This window comes from Sphaerodactylus townsendi, linkage group LG03 (assembly GCF_021028975.2).
Source record: "Sphaerodactylus townsendi isolate TG3544 linkage group LG03, MPM_Stown_v2.3, whole genome shotgun sequence".
In the NCBI taxonomy this organism is placed as follows: Eukaryota; Metazoa; Chordata; class Lepidosauria; order Squamata; family Sphaerodactylidae; genus Sphaerodactylus; species Sphaerodactylus townsendi.
In genome coordinates, this window is record NC_059427.1 from 126,116,996 (window position 1) to 126,138,698 (window position 21,703).

General features: G+C 47.7%; 2 protein-coding genes across 24 annotated transcripts in view; one reads left to right on the forward strand and one right to left on the reverse strand.

Annotated features, from left to right (window-relative positions):
• The window catches only part of ENGASE (endo-beta-N-acetylglucosaminidase), a 38,468-nt gene that overhangs the window by 9,994 nt on the left and 6,771 nt on the right, over positions 1 to 21,703 (forward strand). For 5 of the 7 annotated variants that reach the window (XM_048491442.1, XM_048491448.1, XM_048491446.1 and 2 more), the window contains 6 exons: positions 72 to 180; positions 5,461 to 5,645; positions 8,072 to 8,223; positions 9,679 to 9,784; positions 9,974 to 10,088; positions 12,263 to 14,602. In XM_048491442.1, coding sequence (XP_048347399.1) covers positions 72 to 180; positions 5,461 to 5,645; positions 8,072 to 8,223; positions 9,679 to 9,784; positions 9,974 to 10,088; positions 12,263 to 12,691 — 1,096 coding nt within the window. In that variant the 3' untranslated portion in view covers positions 12,692 to 14,602. Of the gene's footprint in view, positions 1 to 71; positions 181 to 5,460; positions 5,646 to 8,071; positions 8,224 to 9,678; positions 9,785 to 9,973; positions 10,089 to 12,262; positions 14,603 to 21,703 lie in introns of those variants that run through there. The other 2 variants (XM_048491441.1, XM_048491447.1) reach the window with 2 other exon arrangements.
• The window catches only part of RBFOX3 (RNA binding fox-1 homolog 3), a 402,764-nt gene continuing 398,931 nt past the window's right edge, over positions 17,871 to 21,703 (reverse strand). For 15 of the 17 annotated variants that reach the window (XM_048491465.1, XM_048491464.1, XM_048491462.1 and 12 more), the window contains one exon: positions 20,356 to 20,549. In XM_048491465.1, coding sequence (XP_048347422.1) covers positions 20,505 to 20,549 — 45 coding nt within the window. In that variant the 3' untranslated portion in view covers positions 20,356 to 20,504. Of the gene's footprint in view, positions 19,288 to 20,355; positions 20,550 to 21,703 lie in introns of those variants that run through there. The other 2 variants (XM_048491452.1, XM_048491458.1) reach the window with 1 other exon arrangement.

Below are 21,703 nucleotides of genomic sequence, written 5' to 3' on the forward strand. Positions count from 1 at the left end.
CAAAGGTATTATGCAGCCTTTGGTGGTACAGGAGAGAGATTGCTTGGTAATGATCTCCTTTCTCTTTGCAGATTCTGGGGCATGCTGTCTGAATGGCTTCCTACTCATAGTATTGACTCCCTTCCCTTTGGTACCAGGTTCAGTCTAGGCATGGGTAAGAAGCACTTCAACAATGGACAGGTAAGTACCTGGGCAAGAGGTAGCTTGTTGAGGGAGGGAAGCTAAGTTGTGTTATGCCTTGAGTTGTTAGTGGTCAGTTACCGTTTTTGGCTGTTGGCCAGTGTTCTGGGAAGACCAGTTTTGAATCCCACCTTCGGCATGGAAACTTGCTGGGGGTGTGTGTGGGGGGGGGGAGGTTCTTAGGCTGTTTCTGCACGGGCCAAAAAAGCTGGTAAAAGGACAATAAAAACAGTGTTATAGGTGGGGAGTTCATACGGCCATCGCTGCAGAAATGACGCTGCAGTGGGCCCACAACGGTTTATTTGAAAATCGCTCACCGAGCATTTCTTTTCAACAACGGCGCTCCGCAGTTGACGTCATGTGAAGCGCCCGCCAGGAATCGGTGCGGCAGAGCCCGCCCCCCACAATGGCGGCCCACACTGGCCAATCCTGGTGCTGAACGCCCATGACATCTACTCTGGGGGAAAAAGAACGCCGTTTGCAAAGCGCAGCTGTGTGAAGTGCCAAGGTTCAGCCGATATGCTACCTGTCTACAGAGCGCCCGTCCATGCGAACACTCTGTTGCTTCAGCGCTGCCAATAACACTGACGGCACAACGCTGTAATTGTCTGTGCAGAAACGGCCTCACACTTTCATTTAATAATCCCTGAAACAGAGTTCGCCTCTTGCTGCTATGGCACTTTATGTCCACATTTTCACTGATTTACCCATTGCAACCCCAAGGTCTCTTTCCCCACAAACTCTGCAAATTCACACCCCATTGGCATGTATTTAAAATTGGGATTCTTTACAGTTAGCTACACTGAACTTTATTTGCCAGACTGTTATTCACTCACCTGTTATGTCGCAATTGTCCTGGAGCTCTTCCCAGTTCACCTGGGTTTTCATCATCCCGAATAATTTTGCGGCATCTGCAGACTTGGCCATTCAACTGTTCAGCCTCCATTCATTCCTGCTCGATGATTGAAATGGTTTAGCCCATTTGTAATCCATAAAAGGACCCTCCTATTATCTCTTGACTGCTGAGTTTACTCAGGAGCCTGTGGTGAGATACCTTGTCAAAATGTTTTTGGAAGTCAAAGTGCATAATGTCTACTGAGTCATGATCATCTACCTGTTTGCTTTTTCAAAGAACTCCAAAAGAACTTCTCTTTGCAGAAGCCATGCTGGTTTTTCCTCAGCAGGCTATGTGCCCATAATAATAAATTAGTTCCTACTTATTTCCCTGAAGCATACATTAGGCTAACTGGCCTGTAATTTTCTATGCCCCCTGATTTAAAAATCAGTGTAATTTTTGCTACTCTCCATGCTTTGGTACAGTGGCTGATTTTAGTGGCAAGTTAATATATTCTGGTTAGTGGATCAACAGATTCAAGTGTGAGTTCCCTAAGAACCCTTGGAAATATGCCATTAGGACCCATTCCAGCTCTGAATATATTTAAAGAAATGCTTGTTTTGAAGCTTTTAGCAATCCCACTAATCAGTTTTCCTTTTTCTGCTCATGTAATTATTGACTTACACTTTTGCCAGAGCTTGTTCTCCCTTCTGTTCATGTCATTGAGGCAGACCTTCCACTTTTTAGAGGAGGCTTTTTTGCATTTTATGGCTTCGTTGACTTGGATTGTTAGCTATGGAGGTATCTTTTTAGAGTTGGCAGTACCTTTCCTAAGACTGTCACAGTCTTTCCTGCAAGGATAGACTCTATTGTCACATCTAATTTTCATGTTTCCAGACCCAAGTTACCTCTTTATTGCTGTTAAGCAGTTACTAAAGGGGGTGATTTACAAACAAGAACTACCTTGTTTCTCCTAAAATAAAACATTCCCTGAAAATAAGACGTAGTAGAGGTTTTGCTGAAGTGCTAAATATAAAGCATCCCCCGAAAGTAAGACATAGCAAAGTTTTTGTTTGAAAGCATGCCTGTCGAACAGAACACCAGAGCATGCAGCTGTGGGGCGGAAAAATAAGACATCCCCTGAAAATAAGACACAGCGCATGTTTGGGAGCAAAAATTAATATAAGACACTGTCTTATTTTTGGAGAAACATGGTAGCAGGCAGAGTGGTTTTTTTTTTAATTGCCACATGCTAAACTCTGCAAATTTAGCCCTTCCCTTTCAATCCCAACACTCCGTGAGAATTCCAAATGGACCTTTCTGAAAGTAACAGAAGAGCAATAGCCTAGAAGCAAGAGAGGACCACCTCCTTCTCCTTTCTCTCTTAGTTATATCATATCTAGCGCTTCTGAATTTAGCTGGAAAGTTGCATAGCTGCTGCTGTGCCAAGTGCTGCTACACGGACACCTCAATCCGGTGGGGGGATAGAACAGTGACCTGGGACAGGGCTGCAGTAGTGCATCCACGCCTCCAATAGGGTTTTAGGCAGTGCAGGAATGGGGGAAAAGAAAAAAACCCTGGCTGCAGGGACATACCGCCCTAGGGACATGGGAACACCCATGTCCTTGGGTGCTGCCATTTGGACACGGGGGGGGGTAATGGATGCCCCTCCATGTGACCAAACAGCATGTGCCCCAGCTGCATGCCACCAAGCCTTCTCCCTAGGAACCGGCCTGCAGGGAGGTGGAGGGGCGGGGCTTGCCGCTCACCACCACCGAGCCATGCCTCCCCCCCCTCCATATCCCTCTGCCTGGCTGCCAGACAAATCCCATTGGGAACACTGACTTACGCCACACTTTTTGGTGGCACAAGTTGGCTGCCAGCATAAGGAGTGTTCTCAGGGCAAAAGTCCTTCGGGGACCAACTAAAGTCAACTATGCCTCCAAGACCACCCCCAGAACGTCTCCCTCCATGTTGGTGGAGGCTGTTGCGGTGGAGTCCCACTGCCGCAGAATTGAACTTCCATGTTTTGGTGCCATGGTGGCTGGCCATCAAGGTAAGTCCCTCTGTGCCAGCGAACTTGCCACTTTGCACACCACTGGTGGCGCAGGTGCTGGCGCGATCCTTCCACTGTGGCTTCACCTCCCTTCCCCCTTTGGTTTGCACTAAGTGAGAGAAATGGCAAATTTGCTCTGAAATTCTAGTGCAATCCTTGGGTCAGCTGGTAACCTATCATGGATCACATTCCATGGCTGCCCTCCATTTTATTTTCCCATCAGCCCTCTGAGTAGGAAAGGGTGACCAAGGAAGTAGTCTAAGGTCTCCCAGATGGCTTAAGGCTGAGTATGGATTTAAACCCAAGTTTCTCCTGTTCTAATCAGCATTGGTTCTGGTGGCAAGGGCTTGCTGTGAGTCACATTTCATTTTGATATGATTTGTGAGGGCACATAACAAGGTATCCTCAGTTGTGGGGTGCCTTCCATGAAGAGGGCCATTGAATCTGAATGTCTGTAGGTGAATGAAAACACATGTTCAGGTGGGCATTTCAGCAGGAATATAGTACTTAGAGTTATTGGTATCATCCTACCAATTTCCCCACCACGCTTATGGTGATTTTTGTTGTAAACTAATTAATACTTGAAGTGATTAAGAGAATCCTGATTTCATTTAAGAAATTGAGATGAATACTGTTGGACTTCCGAGAAAATGGCATTTTCCTCCAGTTGAGCCTTTGAGTGCTCCTGACCATTCTTGCTGAAAGGAGCAATTTTGCTGACTGAAGTTTTTCCTCAGCTCTTGCCTCCTCAAGTACTGGGAACCTTAAATTTGAAGGTGAACTGGAAAGGACTTGATAGGGACCCACTAGTTCTGAGAAAAGCTAGGATCTGCAAGTGTGTGTGAGTTGTGAGTTTCCAGAAGTAGTCTTCCTCTAAAAAGAGAGAGAGAGAGGAATGCTATGAAACCTCCAGCTAAATTCTAGCCCAGTAATTTCTCAGTGGAGGTTTTTTTGTTTGACTGTTAGATCTGCAAGAGAGGCTCCTAACTTAATTACTTAGTTCTACTGTTTGTGAATATAACAATGGAATGACCTTTTGGAAAATCCACTTCCTCTCAGCAGGAGGGGTATGCAATTGTTTGCTGAAAGTTTGAACTATTTAGCAGAAAGAAATAAGCTCACTTAATTACCTAGAAAGAAACACATGCTAGTCTGACCTTTGTAGGGCAAGAGACCTGATGATGCATCCAGATGGTAAATGGTCAATTTGCATGAAACAGGCAAATGCAAACTTTGCTGAAGTTCACTCAAGAAAAGGTGTATGTGGCTGTATGTTTGAGGTGGAGAGGGAGTACCAGAATGATCACAGTGGTACTTTATCGATTCAAACTGGAAGTAGGGGTGGGTAGCGTGGTGGCCAAGTTTGCAGATGATACCAAATTATGTAGGGTGGTGAGAACCACAAAGGACTGTGAAGAGCTCCAAGCGAACCTTTATAAATTAGGTGAGTGGGCTAAGAAATGGCAAATGTAGTTCAATGTAGCAAAATGTACAGTGATGAACATAGGGGCAAAAAATCCAAACTTCACATACACGCTACAGGGGTCAGTGCTATCAGTCACAGACTGAGAAAGGGATTTGGGCGTCTTAGTTGATAGTTCCATGGGAATGTCAACTCAATGCATGGCAGCTGTGAAAAAGGCAAACTCTATGCTGGGGATAATTAGGAAAGGAATTGACAATAAAACTGCAAAGATTGTCATGCTCTTATATAAAGCAGTGGTGCAACCGCACTTGGAATACTGTGTTCAGTTCTGGTCGCCACACCTCAAAAAGGATATTGAAGAGATAGAAAAAGTGCAGAGAAGGGCAACGAGGATGATTGAGGAATTGGAGCACCTTCCTTATGAGGAGAGGCTGCAGCATTTGATACTCTAGTTTGGAGATGAGATGTCTGAGGGGGGATATGATTGAAGTCTATAAAATTGTACACTGGGTAGAAAATGTTGACAGAGAATTTTTTCTCTCTCACAATACTAAAACCAGGGGGCATACATTGAAAATGTTGGGGGAAGAATTAGGACTAATAAAAGGAAACATTTCTTCACACAAGGTGTGATTGGTGTTTGGAATATGCTGCCACAGGAGGTGGTGATGGCCACTAGCCTGGATGGCTTTAAAAGGGACAGATTTATGGAAGAGAAGTCAATCTATGGCTACCGATCCTCCTTGATCTCAGATTGCAAATGCCTTAGAAGACCAGGTGCTCAGCAGCAGCAGCAGCAGCAGCAGCAGCAGAAGGCCATTGCTTTCACATCCTGCATGTGAGCTCCCAAAGGCGTCTGGTGGGCCACTGTGAGTAGCAGAGTGCTGGACTCGACGGACTCTGGTCTGATCCAGCAGGCTCTTCCTTATGTTCTTAGCATATAATTACTTTTTTTTAAATCAGGAGAATGGGACCAAACCGTGGTACAACTTGAGTGCTCAGGAGGCCCAGCCCCTCTACACAAACCACCGGGTGCCTACTGGTGGCTGGCTGCGGACCCGCTGCTGCTTGGAGGATGCTTGGAGTGGGGGTAGTTCCCTGGTGCTGGAGGGGGCAATCCCACCCAGCGCTAAGCATGTCACAGCAAGGTGAGTAGCAACTGAGAGTGCAGGAACTTGGTTGGCCAGACAAAAGATTCTGTGAAAAGATGAGGAAGCTGCATCTAAGACTGACTTACAGCTGAGGGAAGGAGAGGAAAACATGTAGCACACACTGCATGTGCTATACAGGCATGCTCGTTCGTGGATTTGCAGCGGTCCAGGGTTCGAAGGGATTTCAAGGGTTGAACCTCTGCGTTGTCTGGGTTTTCTCAGCTGAAATGAAATCCAGACAGCCTCCCTGCTTCTTAGCCTTCCACTGGACAAGATTCTTTAACTTTCTTTGGCCAAAGCTGTCCAGCACTTGAGTAGGCAGAAACATTTACTGCTCAAGAGTTTCTCTGCTAGAGTAGTCTTAAGGTAAAATGAGCAGTAGTGGTGGATTGTGGGAGCTTTTGGGGAGGTGGAGTGAGAGGACAAAATGGTGGAGAGAAGTCTGCAAAGGACAGCTCTTGAGGGGACAGGGAGGTTGCTTCCCTACTGTTTTTTCCCTGAAAGCTTCCTAGGTTCCCTCCCAGCTTGGTGAAAAACACAGGTAGTATTCTTCATGGCCATTCCCAGTCGGGGGTGTACAGAAACGTACCCCCACCATGGCAGTGACAGCATCAAGCCGTTTGGGAATTGCATCTACACCTCGTTTTGGTTACTGCTGCTGCCATCCCCTGCACAACTTGGCAGAGAAAGAAGGAAGAAAAAACACTCATAAGGAAGAGGGAATGTCTGCACAGCTGACTCTGCCTTTTCCCCATAGTGGTGATGGAGGCTCCCTCACCGCTGTTCTGAAGTTTTCCCTTTAAACCAGAGATTATTTTTAATCTGGTGCAAAGGGGAAAGCCACAGGAATTCCTTGAGACGTTCTCAGAATGATGTCCTGTGGACATTTCCCTTTATAGCAGTGGGCTTCCTGTGCAGGTTAAACCCCTGCGCAGAAGCAACCTGTGATGGGTAGCTCAGAGCAGCCCTTTCGGTTGGCCAGTACATTTCATTAGAGATTGGAGTTAAGCTCCGCTTCTCCTACCTCTGTGGGAGATGGCCTTCTCACATGTTTAAACTGTAGTTTTCCTTCTGCATGTTATGAGTAGACTGGAAACAAGGTAGGAACGACCCCTTCCTGTAATATTTGAAGTAGAAAATCCTAGCTCATAATTTTAACCTGTAGCAAGCTTTAAGTGAACCTTATTATGTTCTGATTAAACATAGAGTTGTGATCCAGCCTTTTGGGGGAAAAGGTGAAATTAGTGGAAGATGCTTGTAGAATTGGAGGTGGTTTCCCATGGTCTCATTTTTAAAAAAACAGACAGTGACTTGCACCTAAACTGTTGGCAAGAGGATTCTGATCAGGCTGAGCTACCCTAAACTTGATTACCTGCTCTACTGATGCAGCATAATGTTTACTGCATCTGTAGGCACCCTGGTGATCCAAACTGAGATGGTAGCAGCCGCTGGGAGCAGCAGGAAAAGGTTTAGGGCCAACTGTTCTGGAAGGAGGAGAAGAGGCAGCAGCCCAAGTGGGCGTGATAACAGCCTGCCTGTTTCTCAGGGTATCTCATTAGTTAAACGGCAGGAGACTGGGGGTGGACAGCAGGGAAGAGAGTATTCTGTTGAGCATCTAGATTGGAGGAAGACTCCCTAGATCAGAGGTGTCCAACTCTGGTGCTTCAGATGTTCATGGACTACAATTCCCATCAGCCTTGTCCATGGCAGCAGGGCTGATGGGAATTGTAGTCCATGAACATTTGAAGGGCCAGAGTTGGACAACCCTGCCTTAGATACTCTGCACTGTGCCTCAGGCTCTCCTTTTGTCTTCCCCCAAATTTATTGGTCAAATTACTTCAACCTGGGTAAGCTGTAGCTGGATTATATTTGCTCTCCTGCTGGTTTTCTAATGAACACGTTCTCTGCCTGTGTCCTTGACCTGTAAAATACTGTGATAAATCCAGTGACTGAGTTTCACTCTAGACATGGGTTTGACCCAAGAGGTGGAGAATTAATTACTGAGTTGGTCCTGGTAGTGGTATTCTTCATGCGGACAAGACAGGGAGGGAATACTCTGTGTGGATATTAAAACCCAACGATGGGGGGGTGGTGGTGGTGGTGGTGGTGGTGGGAAATCAGGTGATAGATCTGCTCAAGGACATGGTTATTATGAACTGCAAAGTGGCTTGATCTGTATCAGAGACCGGGAAGCCTCATGTATCCTGTCACATGCTAGTAATGACAATATGCATGTGATTGGGCCTAGAGGACTCTGGGAGAGTCTGAGAATCTTTGGAACTCTTTCCAGACATCTATGTTGTGCTGGAAATTCTAGCCCACAGCTTTTGGAAGCCTTATTTATGCCGAGGGTTGGCAGTGACTGTGTCCTCTCTCTGTCTCTCTCCCTGTCTGTCTGGGGATTGGGGGGGGGGGGTTACCAGGCTGTTTTCCTTTCAGATGCCGGCACCTCGTAGACTGTACCTTGTCTTAATTTATAAATGTGAAGGTCCATCTCAAGCAGTGACCGTTGCACCGGAGCTGACAACACAGGAGTCACACACCTGTTATAACCTTGATTTATCTGCTCGATCTGGTAAGGAATTCCCAGCTTCTACCCTCCGAAGCTTTCCCTCTGATAGCCTGCAGAAAACAATCCATAGTTTCAGACCTCTTGCTAAGTGGCTTCACGGATGCTGTCCAAACAATTATCTTTAGGTACTTCTGAAGGATCCACTTTGCGTATTCAGCTGCAAGTGGAACTGAAAGAGTGGTTCCATTCATTACTTAGCACTATGTTCTCCATTAAAATATAGTCCTACAAGCAAGATTCCACTGCGTCTACTGAGAAGTGGGTCTTGTTTACCAAAGTTCTGTGTTTTCCTGCAACTTTGTTCTTTAGCGTTTAGCCCAGTTAACGCCTTTTTGGTGATGACATGCTGCTTCCCTCCTGGAATCTATGAATTAGCAGTTAATTGTAATTAATCATTTATTGTATTGTCGAAGGCTTTCATGGCTGGATTCAACTGGTTGTAGTGGGTTTTCCAGGCTGTGTGGCCATGGTCTGGTGGATTTTGTGCATTCACCAATACGGCTGCTGCAGGGAATGCTAATGTGAATCACACCCTGGACTGAAAACCCCCACCTGCAATACTATACTATCAACCACACCTTTGCATAGCAACTTCCACCCAAACACTTACTGTCTGGTTCCCCACCCGGGGACATGAACATTTATACCCCACTAAAACATTCCCTTCTCACTGGACTTCCCTCTGTGATACACCTCTGAAGATGCCAGCCACAGATGCGGGCGAAATGTTAGGAACAAGATCCACCAGACCACAGCCACACAGCCCGGAAAACCCACCACAACCAGTAATCATCTATTAATTTGAATCTTTTGAACTATTAATTGTAATTTCTTGGTTCATTTGCGGAGGTGGGGATGACTTGAGTACTTTATAGGCAGCAACATTGTTTTTAAATTCAGATGTTTTTAGAATCAGACGTTACTGTATGGTTTCAGTAATATTGGATTTGTTTTAAAAGAGCTGTGCAAAGTAAAAACACTATGTAGCCCTCCCCACTCCCCCACCCCGCCCTGCAGCATTTCTTATTTACAATTGATTCATGAATGTGAGAGAAAGAATCTGTCATTAGGGAAACAAACAGGAAATAAATTGTTAGGCTGACAAGAGAAGGGAAGGAATACAATTTAAAAGGGAAGGTGGCCTTGGTAAAAGTCAAGAGTTCTTCTGACTGCGCCAGTGGGTCAGCCAGGTGCTGGAACTGTATTTTAAAATTTTTAAAAAGTGCGCATAATTTTGACCTGAAAAAAAAAGGACATAAAAACCAATACACAGAACACTGGATGTAAATGGCTGCCAGGAGCATCTTCTGAATTGTCCATTAGAATGGATCCAACAGTGGCAGTTCTCGACTGAATAGCTGGTGTATTCTGTCACCATCCTCTCTATATTTGCCTCTCACACCCCCATTCCCCCCTTCCATGGCTGCTGCCTCTCTCTGATTGTTCTCTTTCCTCCAGCAGAACCAACCCGGCATAAACCCTCACGCCTCCTCACGCCTCCCCCCCACCTGGCCCAGTTGATGAGAGGTTGTGGACAGCAGGGGGATCCTGGTTGGCAGGGCCGGTGAGTGGACGGTGAATAGCACAACGCGTCATTCAGTGACAAGTTTCTCATGCAAACAGCTGATTTTTTCCTCAAAAGCCTCGTGAGCTTTTGGGTTTCCAAAGGAAAGAGCTGGGAGCCGTGTGGGATGGACTTCTCAGCTCTTTGCAACGGGCTGAGCCCTGACTCTCGGCTTCCTTTTATCCCCAGATGCTATGAGCTGGAGCTCCAGAACTGTATCCTGCACGAGCTTTCAGTTGCTGTCTCCCGTCAGCACAGAGGCCAGGATGAAGTGCCCTTCACCTACCGCCTGGGTGAAATCTGGGTAAGTGAACAGTGGGGAGTATCAGGGAACAATCTGGAAATGGGGGCTGAAGGAGTCACCTTTTTTAGCAGCTCAGGTACAGGCAGGATCTTTCCCAGTGTGGACTTTCAGTGGCTTTAAATGATTCTCCCCTCCATTTTATCTTCATACTAACCTTATAAGATAGGAAAAAGAGGGGCCAGGCCAAGGGGATTTGAACTTGAGCCTCCCAGAGATCTTGGGGCCACCTTGTACATGAGGGAGGGCATGGATTCATCCATTTGAAACACAATTGTAGTTAAGGTGTTGTGGGTTTTCTGGGTTGTATGGCCGTGTTCCAGTAGCATTTTCTCCGGATGTTTTGCCTGCATCTGTGGCTGGCATCTTCAGAGGATGATCTTCTGAAGATGTCAGCCACAGGTGCAGGCGAAACATCAGGAGAAAATGCTACTGGAACATGGCCATAAAACCCAGAAAACCCACAACACCCTGGTGATCACCTTCTTCTAATTTATGCATTTCAAGTAGCTGTCAAAGGTAAAGAGGTAAACTATACCATACATGTCTCCACTTGTTTACACTAGTTTACCCCATAACCCACAGCCACACACACACAAAAAGGAAAAACAGAGCATCCAGTGATACTTCAAAGGGAGGAAAGGCTCCTGCCTCCCACACCCTCAAGCAATTTTCTCATGTGACAACTACATCGGGGAGAGTTATTTCACTGATTTTGCTGCTCCATGTGTAATATCTGTGTACAGCAAAATTGGCAAAATATTCCCCAGTGTAATTTTGGTGTGAGAGGGAGACCTGAGCCTTTTCTTCTCCCACGGCACAGTAGAAAGCCTGCGTGGGCTCTCTCTTTTTAGAAGCAGTTCCCCACAGCTCCTGTGTGGCTGCAGGGAACATCTGCAAATTAGTGTAAACAGGTGAAGAAACATATTATGTAGAAACATATTGTGTAGACAGCAGGCAGTTGAAAGGTTGGCAAATCATACTGCCTTTCAAAGTTTCCAAAGAGGTCGAGTCCTCTGCCACTTCTCCTTTTCTGCCTAGTAACTACAAAACCTTGCCATGTGTTCTTGAGGCTCCTAAGGCTAACGAGACCTAATAAGTCATCTCTGCCATCATTATGTCACTTTGGGCTCTGTAAGACTCCTTTCCTCATGAATCATAGAGTTGGAAGGGACCCTGCAGGTCGTTTTTTCCAATCCCCTGCTGAATGCAGGATCAGCCTGGAGCATCCCTGACAAGTGTTTGTCTAGCCATTGCATAAAGACTCCCAGTGAGGGGGAGTTCACCACTTCCCCAGGTAGCCAATTCCATTGTTGAACAAGGCTTACTGTAAATGTTTTCCGAATATCTCCCTGTAACTTATGCCCGTTACTGCAAGTCCTCTCCTCTGCTGCCAAACAGCTCCCTGTCCTCCTCTAAGGAACGGCCTTTCAAATACTTCAAGAAGAGCAGTCTTTCCCACCCTTCAGCCTCCTCTTTGCCAGACTGAACATCCCCAGATCCCTCAGCCTCTCCTCACAGGGCTCGGTCTCCAGGCCCTTGAGCAGCCTTATCACTCTCCCCTACACCCATTCCATTCTGTCCACATCCTTTCTGAAAGGAGGCCTCCAAAACTTCACACAATGTGGCCTGATTGATATAGCAGAGGCGTAGCTCCAGGGGGGCATAACGCACTGGGTGCACACCGCTGTGGGGGTGTGGCGAGGGTGTTCTGGGGGTGTGGTGGGGGCGTTGCGGGGTGGGGCGGGGGCAGAGGATGCACCAGTGCACCGGCTGCTTTTCCCCCTTGCTATACCTCTGCGATACAGTGTGGGGTGGCTTTTCACTTTTTGAACTCACAGGGGGAGAGAGCAATGCAGAGATTACACTGGCTTTCCCAACTAACCCCTAAGCTTGCAAGCACCTCTTCTTGAAATAATGCTGGGTGTAAATTTCAAGGTCTCCAGAAGACTGGCTTTGGTTCAGTTCAGTCCTGCTCTCCAAGGTGGGAGCACCAAGAGTTGCTCTGGTTTAATTCTCTCCCTGATGCTTGATTCTCCATCCTCCATCTTAATAATCCTGGCTCATCTGTGCCTGCCCTTTGGGACCACTTCACATGCTTCTGTTTCTTGCCTGCAGTAGCCATCTTCTTCCTTTCTGCTATTCCCAGCAGTAACCTGTTGCCTGATTCGCTGTAGGTGCTGGATGCTGCCCACCTGCGCTCATCGCTACCTGCTGCTACTGGCGGTCTAATGTCATCCATTGAAGTGGCTCATGTCCAGTGGCATCGCCCTTCCTCGGAGGAGCTCTCTGTCAGCCTCACCTTGCACTGGACCTATCCTCCTAGCGAAGCCAAGTGCTTTCGTGTGCACTACCGCAGCGGGTCGTGTGTTCAAAATCCCGAACCCCCTCTGATCCAGATTGGGGAAGCTCATGCAACCTGTTACCGCATGACTGGTCTGCGGGTGCCCGACGTTCACTCTGAGGCTTCCTGCCACTTGGAGTTCCTTGTGGAGCCAGTGCTCCATGATGGGATACGGGTAGCTGCTGCCATGTGGGGAAAACTCCTCTTTGTATACTCTAACCCAAAGCTGCCCAGCACTGGTGGCACTCCCAATCCTCGGTAAATTAACTTACCCGCCAGACTCTAAAATAAAAAGAGTAAGATCCTGTCTCAGAGCTGTGATATGAGGGGGCCTCTTAAGTGGTGAGATGGTTGGGCAAGCAGTATTATTCCTGTTCTCCAGCTTCAGAATTGCAGCTGTTTGGCCCTGACACCGTGTACCCAAAGATACCTTCTGATTGTGTCACTGTTCTAGTGCTATAGTTATCCTATACCAGGATAATGATTTTCAGGGAAATAAACCCTGACAAAGAGTGTTACACTATACTTTGGAGTCAGGGTGCAGAATTACACGCAATTTGACCACATTCAGAACAAAAAGGGGAGTCTTCTTGTAAACTTGTGTGTTGCTCAGGAAAATGCATGTCCATCTTCAGCCTACATCTTAAGATGTCTGTTATTCCTGCAAAGGTAATTCTGTTGGTGCAGGAGAACATTGCAACATTGTGTTGAATATTTTTTTTTGCCCCTCTGATGGGCAGAAGGCTGTCCTGCTTCTGAAGGAGTGCTGCTCCAGCATCCGATCACCTTCGAGAAGGAGGATGAAATGTTGGCGGGAACATAGGGGAAGGGGAGTTTTGTTCAGCCTCAGGGAGAGAGCAGTGGCAACTCAGGAAAAAGAGCAGACAGACTGAAGGGTAGCTCTGCCAGGTGGTGTGGCAGAGTGGTTTTACTTTCTCTCTGGGAGAGAAGAGACTGCTCAATTGTTAAGCCTGTCTCTGGTGATGAGCAGACCTTGAACCTTTTAGTCTGACTTGGGGGGAGGGGGGGCGGGAGGATAGGCTGGTGTGGGTCGAACCCTGTGTGTGAGACAGGACCCAGCCTACTGACAAGTCAGTAAAAATCTGTTTGTGCCTAAAAGCATATTAGAAAATCCAACTATTCTGTGAAATCATAGCCAGTTAAAATTTTTGTGCCTCAGCCAGGTTTCTATTTTGTCTACCTGGTGGCCAGTGCTGCTGGTTTGTTCCTTTTAAGGCAACCAATAAATAAATGCATCTTCTTAATTGCTTATGTATTAATCCAGCCTCAGTGATCTTAATAATCTTCTTGTCCATCACAGTGAACCCAAAGCCTATACACCTGTAGAACATCTGGAAACTGAGGGGAAGGTTTATAGTTCAAATTGAATCTTGATCCCAAAATCTTGAAGAGTACTGTGTGCTTCCCCTCAGAAGGAACAAAATGTTTGTCACAGCCCCCAAAATGTTAAGACTTTTCAGTCATGACCTTCAGTTAGTTGTTTTTCTCTTTGTTGTCCCATTATGATCAGAAGAGGGAAGTGCTGGCACTCTTGGGTGGTTTCAGATGGGCAATCGTGTTGGTCCACAGTAGAAATGCAAGATTCAAGACTATAGCACTTTAAAGACCACAAGATTTCTGCGGTATAAGCTTGGATGTTCTTACACAGTTGAGTGCAGCCCTGCTCTTTCCTCACTTTATAAAATCACTTTTCATTCAATTTTACAAAATCAGAAACAGACAGTATAGGAAAATTAATAATTGTTCTGTAGGTGTCTGTTGTTACTATGAATTCATTCTGAACCACAGAGCTCAGGCTGGCAAATGGTTTTTCCCTTCTCCCATGTTTGCTGTACAACAGGGGTCTGCAACCTGCGGCTCTCCAGATGTTCATGGACTACAAATCCCATCAGCCCCTGCCAGCATGGCCAATTGACCCTTGCCGTACAACCACCTTAGGAGTGATTGACTTAAGTGAGCTTTATGACAGCAAGGTTCTAAAAACAGGTCTCCCTCATACAGAACTCCACTTACAATTGAAATTCTCAGCCACAGCCCATGAAATCAACATTTTTTCATAAACTTATGCAACTTTACAAATTATAGCTGTGTTGAAATTTTTGTCATTTTGCTACTTTACTTCTCTGCAGCAGCTAATAAATTCATGATGAAATTCCTCGCAATTTTATTACCTTTGGTAGACTCAAACAGACCTATTGATAGTCATAACTAATTGTGCTTCAGTCAAGACTGCAAAAAACCCCAACAACCTCAAACCAGAAATACAAATTCAAAATTCAATTGATGCAGCTTTCCGAATTCCAGGTGAGTAAAGTCAAAAGTCTTGAAGGTGTGTCCTCCCTCCCCTCTAATTTCCTCAAATTTCACTCAAGAGAAGTTTGAAGGATTTTTATGGGATGACTGAGGTGGGACATAGGTAATTCAAATTTGGCTGTGTAAATAGGAATGTTGGTGCAGTTTCCAAAAGGGTCCACAAGGTGGCAGCAAAGTATTATCTGCTGTGGGGCTGAAGTACTGGGGTGAATTAAGACTGAACCAGTCAGTCATTCCCCATTCAAAATCTGACTCACTTCTGTCCCAGTAATACTGGTTTTTGGTGGTACTGGCATGCATGTGTTGGGTGTCTCTCTTTTGGGTAGCATATTGTGTGTCCCATATCTTGGAGAGTAGGCGAAATATCTCTCCGCTGCCATGAAAAGCCAGCAATATGACTTCTCATCCCCTTTTAAGCAAGTGGCATAAAAGCACTGTGAATATTTTAGGTTCCCCTGTGTATTTGTGACTTCTAGGAGATTGCACTTCCTTCTTGCTACCTCTCTTTCCCTCCACTCTTGAGTCACTTTTCTAAAGCTGTGTCTACTTTGATCTTTAAAGCCCTATGTGAATTGAGACCAGGCGATCTGAAGGACCATCTTCTCCCATATGTTCCTGCCTGGGAATTGAGATTGCAGAGACAGACTTAACTGTCTCATGAATCAAAGAAGCTTGATTCGTGGTAACACAAGGGAGAGCCTTTTCAGTAGCAGTCCAACAATTATAGAACCTAGCCTACAAGGACGTGTGCCTGCCCCCCCTCCTTTTGATCTTTAGGAGGCAGTTGAAGGCAGTTTTATTTTAGATGACATTTGGCTGAGTGGGGTCCTTAGTGATTTTACATTTTTGGTTTCATGTTTTTAATGTATTTTATCCTATGTGTTTTAACTGCATTTGTAAGCCACTGAGTTTTGTAAGGAATGTGACTATACCCTGTTCAGGATAAAGATGACAGGAGATGTGTGAATTCTGCCATTTCCTGGACCATCTTTGTTCTAGAATGCTCTGCTTGGGTCCTGGTGCCTCGGGGACAGAACTAGGTAGGCAATAGAACCCAAGCGGAGCGTTTGAGAACAAGGACAGTCCAGGAAATGGCGGATGAATTCACACACCTCCTGTCATCTCTATCCTGAACAGGGTATAGAAAATATCTGTGTTCAGGGCTAGTAGATTGCCACAGGTCTTTATAGAAAATAAAGAAAAGATTCTTAAGCTTGGTTAAAGGTTGATGTGTGATCCTCCTGGCTTGTAGAGTGAATGAGTGTGTTCTATACAGGAAAAATAAAATCCAGAGTGCAGGGAATGGATATTGTCCTATAATAAACCTAATGGGGAGACAGAGAAAGAAAGGACCTGCCATGAGAGCACGTCTAGAGCTGTAGCCCTCCATTTGTAAACTTCTCTTTTTCGATGTACTGTCGAAGGTTTTAATGGCCAGATTCAACAGGTTGTGGTGTGTTTTCCAGGCTGTGGTCTGGTAGATCTCATTCCTAACATTTCGCCTACATCTGTGGCTGGCATCTTCAGAGGTGTATCACAGAGAGAAGTCTAGACACAGTGTGTAACAGAACTCTCTCTGTGATACCCCTCTGAAGATGCCAGCCACAGATGCAGGCGAAACGTTAGGAACAAGATCTGCCAGATCACGGCCACACAGCCTGGAAAACCCACCACAACCTGTTCTCTTTTTCAGTTTGCCTCCATCAAGCACTAACCTGGAGCGAGGTGATGACCATGTCCTGTCCCTTTACAAGACAAATCTCTTGCCTCTATGTGCGTAAAGGCAATCGTGCTGCCTCGCTTTTTTGCATCATCATTTCTACAATCACTCCATTTCTCCCTCACCGCACAAACACGCCCCTCCCCGAATCTGTGATGCACAGCCTGCAAGAGAATTGATAATGGCAATTATTCCTTTGCAGTCTGGCATGCAGACAATTAGCAGCAGGGAGTTTCGCCAAGCATGGCACGCGCTAGAATCTCGGCTCCCTCGCCGCCTGGGCCCTGTCCCTGCACAAGGCAGTAGCTTGAAGCTAAGGAAAACGACATGCTGACATTTACCTACCACTGCTCCTTAGGTGGGCATGATTGCAGCTAGATGCAAAATCCAGGGTCTGCCTGCCTGGCACATGGCTTTGGTCATGAAATGCTCGCCTTCAACCTCAGTGTCAATGATGCAGGGGGTGTCTACGTGCTCACACTGAGTTCCTAACACTTGCAGCCATTTCTTCAGGACGATGCATTTCTGCGCAACCACTGCAGGTATCTTGACTTGATGGTTGTGTGCTATTCCCATCACCTCAGTGTAAAAGTGGGGATTCACAGGCCTGGGTCACCGATGAACAAAGCTATGAAGGGGGACATGCCACATGGCTTTGGGAGTGTGGAGGGAAAAGTGCGTGGAGAATTTTTAAACCCTTTTTCACAACAGTAGCTATGTTAATAGACTTATCAGTGGATGGATTAAATGAAACGAAACCTAAATGAAACGAAATAATGAGGTGAAGACCATCAGGACTCCCATCTACAGAGCAGGCCTGCACAACCTATGAAGGCACAGTCCCCACACCTGGGCCCGCTGACTGCTCGGCAGCCCTTTGCTTACAGGCACCTGCATGTGGTTGGTGAGTTGTGTTCAGAATAGAAGGCCACCAGATGTGCAACGCAAACCTAATATGAAGGAGAACCTCAGCAGTAGTAATTAGTCAGCGTGGAGTCCCTTTGACGCATAGACACGGCACTTTTCTCCCTAGAGTACGAGTCTGCAACCTGCGGCTCTCCAGATGTTCATGGACTACAGATCCCATGGACTACAAATACAAATGTATTTTATCCTATGTGTTTTAACTGCGTTTGTAAGCCACTTTGAGTTTTGTAAGGAACGTGACTATACTCTGTTCAGGACTAAACCAAATTGGCCAGGCTGGCAGGGGCTGATGGGATTTTTAGTCCATGAACATCTGGAGAGCTGCAGGTTGCAGACCCCTGCCCTAGAGAAAAACTTTTATTTGGAGACAACACTGCTACTGTGGGATCATATTCCCAAATTACCCTCCATCCATAACCTTTATTTTCTACAGCACCCAAATAACAATTTTGAGCCATCCTTGTTGAAGAAAGAAACCTTTATTAATAATATTAATAATCAATAAATAATAATAATACTGTTTATTTGAATGGTAACACCTTAGAAGCATACCGAATGGGGCGGATGGCCGATGCTCCCAAGGTGGGAGTCTAGGCAGCAAATGGGAGGAGCTTTATACAAGGGCGGGGCTGGGAGAGGAGAGGAGGGGGCTATGTACAACGAGAATAGAAAAGGAGGATCATCTGGTTGCTGGCGTGTCAGGAGCTTTAATGCTGAATAGAAAGTGAGGTTTCATGAGATGAGAAAAGCCGAGGTGGGGTCAGGGGCATGGGGGAGGCCCTGAGTCCATCTGGCTCTGGGGTAAGTGGGGGGGGGGGGAACGGGCCATAGGACATGCACTCTGCCCACTGAAGCCCATGGCAGGAAGGACGCTGATGAGTGGGGGCTTGGGCTAGCGGACGTTTGCCTAGTTTGTGCAGCAAAGAGCTTTCCCTTGGTGCCCTGGCCTTTCTCGCTTCCTGCTGCCGCCACGGGGCCCTGACTCTTCCCCCCAGCTTGGCCATGCAGTCATTAAGTATGTGCTTGCCCCAGGAACTGTGAAAAGAGCAGGTGGCCTTTCTCAGGCCTTGAGGGCAGGGTCAGAGCTCCCTGGCAGATCTGGGGTACCAGGGGAAAAACAGGGATGCTCTCAGGTGGCTCTTGGTTCTACAAGCCAGGCTGAGACCAGCCAAGCCTACAACAAGGAGGGCAAAGGAGGGTGGAAAGTCTGACTCTTTCTGGAGCAGGAGGGAGCTGGGAGGCTCAGGTGGAGGGGAAAGTGCAATCTCTTCAAAGCAAAAATAAATAAAATCCCCCTGAAACCCCAGATCCCTCCCCAGTGGAACAGGGTGGCTGCTCCCAAGAGCTCCTGGCGTGGCCCTGCCCTGCCTGGCCCGGGATGCCAAGGCCTTGCCGACTTGACAAATGGATGAACCAGCAAAGCACAAAAAGCACTGGGAGGTTCCGGGAAGCAAGAAGCAGGATTGCTAGCCCTGCAGGTGCACTCGTGGCGTAATCTGCAGCGCGGGTCAGCCGCAGTTCTTCAGGAGGGCTGGAAGGAAGACATGGTGGCCTGGGGCCCTGCAGAATCCAGTCTGTGTCAGCGCCTGCCCCTCCTGACCCCGTGGTCTGCAGCGAGGGAACGAGGCGTGGGTCTCCTGGCGTGGACGGCTTTGTCAGAGTCTGTGGGCAGCTGCTGTCCCTCCGTCCAGCTGGGTCGGTCGGTCGGTGCCTGCGCTCCGGATGGCCTGTCGCTCGGGGCGCGTGTGTGGACAGAAGGGGGCTTTCACTCAGTCGCTCGGCTCGTTAGTTTTGTAATTGTTTTGTTGCTTTGCTTTAAAAAAATTTTTTTTGTGTGTGCCCTTCCTGGTCCCAGAAGGAAACAGCTGAAGGTTTCACTACAACAGAAAACAAAGGCAGAACGTTCCATGGAGCAACTGCAGGCAGGCAGGAGTCTGGGGAGGGGGGGGGGCAGAGCGGTGCAGCAGAAGGTGGGGGAGAGCTTGGCACTCTCTCTGGTGCGTGCTGGTCCAAAGCGTCAGAACTGGGACGTGGGGGCACTGGCACTCAACCCCTGGGGTCCTCCGCCTCGTCCCACCTCCTCCTATCTCGGCACAAAAGCCCTCCCCTCCAGTCCCCCTTCTGTACGAAAGCCTGTTCCAATCTTGTCCAGAGGAGTATGACCCTTCTCCTGTACAGGACTGGGAAAAGAGCTGGGATCATGCAGCCCACTCAGGGGCTGTTCCCAGCCAGCTCCTTCATTCTGCATTGAACCCTTTGCTGGACCTAGAGGGGAACTCCTTGTTATCATGTCTGGGTGACATTAAGCCCTGGGGATGCAGGCTGCTCTCCAGCCCCCACTGAGGCCTGCTTAGGGGCAAAGCCCCACCCCATCTCTCATCCCTCCTGAAGGCACCACTCCTGAATGAGGGAGGGGAGGGACAGTGAGGGACAGCAAAACCCTCCCTGCTGTTATTTGGAGACTGAGCACAACTGAGCAGGACAGGACACGGCTAGAGGTTGTGTGCATTTAGTATTTTTCTAGGATGGCCTGCAGTCCAGCCCACCAGCCCTAACCTACTGCTAGCAGCGCTGATATTTCTTCTCAGGTGTGAGGGAAGAGAACGGGCAATGTCTAGCTGAGAGGGATAAAATCCTGAGGTCTTTTAAACTGTATCCTCTCCCTGTCTCTTGAGAAGTGTAAGACTGAAACCCCCAGTGCCACGCGGGATGCCTTACTGGGGGGAGGGTGCTATCTCAAGCGCAACCATGTCGCACGGAGGACTCCTCGAACGGGGAGTGACAGGAAAGCAGGACGGGCTCTTTTAATGTTCTCCTTGAGGTTCTGCTTGCTGGTGGCTTTTTCTGGTGAAAGCAGGCACCTGTCCCAACCCCCTGGCTGGTTGCTTTGAAAATGAAAACAGAACGTGGCTGTGCACCGTCAGAGGCAGTTGGGATGTGAGGCGTGGGAGGCGGCTTGAGGTAAACAAATAGGTGGCTTAGGCTGACGAGGGCCAGCAGCATGGGGCAGGGCGCCCCATGTCCGTTGGGTTTTGATTTGGTTTCTAAGGAGCAGTCAGTGTTACTATTGTGAGGAGGGGCTGGGTCTGTCTTGCTAGTAGGGAGTGAAGCGGCTGTACCCTCCTCGGTATAGACTAGCCTGCAACATCAAAGACGGAGAAAAAGCCAATCAGTATAAAGGAGAGGCACAGCCCATCCCTGCCCTGCTACTTCGGCCAGTGGAGTGGTCCCTCAGGACCCCGGGCTGGCAGAGGTCCGGTTTTGTGTGGGTGGCCGAGTGGAAGTGGGTGGACTGAATCCTTTATCATGCAGAGCTGCGTCAGGCCGGGACTCTAGGGATTTCCAGATAATGGTGGATGAATCACAGTGCCGGTATAATTTCTCAGGAACAAAAGGCTTTTGAAACAGGTGTCTACCTGTTTTCTGTGAACCGTCACAGGACAGACAGCTGGCATTCAAGCTTTGGCTTCCTCTAACGCAGCCCAGAATCCTTCCCCCCTCCCCAGTGTTCCCCACTTGAAAGCAATGACAGTTGACAGTTGAGCCCAATTGATAAGCCTCTGGGATTACTGCTACATGGGGTTTGGGTTTTTTGGTTTATCCACAGGAAGGCACTGATACCAATGGGAGAGCTAGCAGGTAGTCCCAGAAGAGGCACCAAGAAAGATTTGTAAAAGCAAAAACAGTTGCAGGACGGCTTGGATGTTTCTCCTCTTTGATGCTGTATCTATCGCTGTTTGCAAGGAGGCAACCCTGCCAGAACTGGGTGTGGCAAGGTGTGCAAGACTGAGAGGGGCAAGAGAGGATACTGGTTGTGCACCTGTGTGCATCTCTGTACGCACACATAACCTACTGCAGACCTCTAGCTAAGAATTAGCTGCTCCTTGAAAAAAAGTTTCTGAGCAAATTAACGTATTCACCTAATCAGGTCGTGTCCCATGGAGCAAGGCAGCTAGCTGTGGAGAAGTCAGCGAAATATGAGAAGCCTGGTAAGTGCCCGGAGCCCCCTCAAACGTGGGTCTCTGCTTGAGTGCTTTCCCCTCTGGGCTGTAAAGGCAGAAGGGTCCGAGCCAGGCCCTGTTTGGGGGCTCTTCCTCTTTGGGGGTTTTGTTCCTGCACTTTCTCTCCTGATGGAGCCTGGACCACAAGCGAGCCGCTGCAGAGCCAGTGCTGGGCGCTCCCTCAGACATCCCAACACCATCACCTTCATTCTACGGAGCTTACCCTACCCCAAGCAGGCAGGCCTCCCAGACAAAGCCCACACGCACTCAGATCAGGAGGAATGGAATGGCT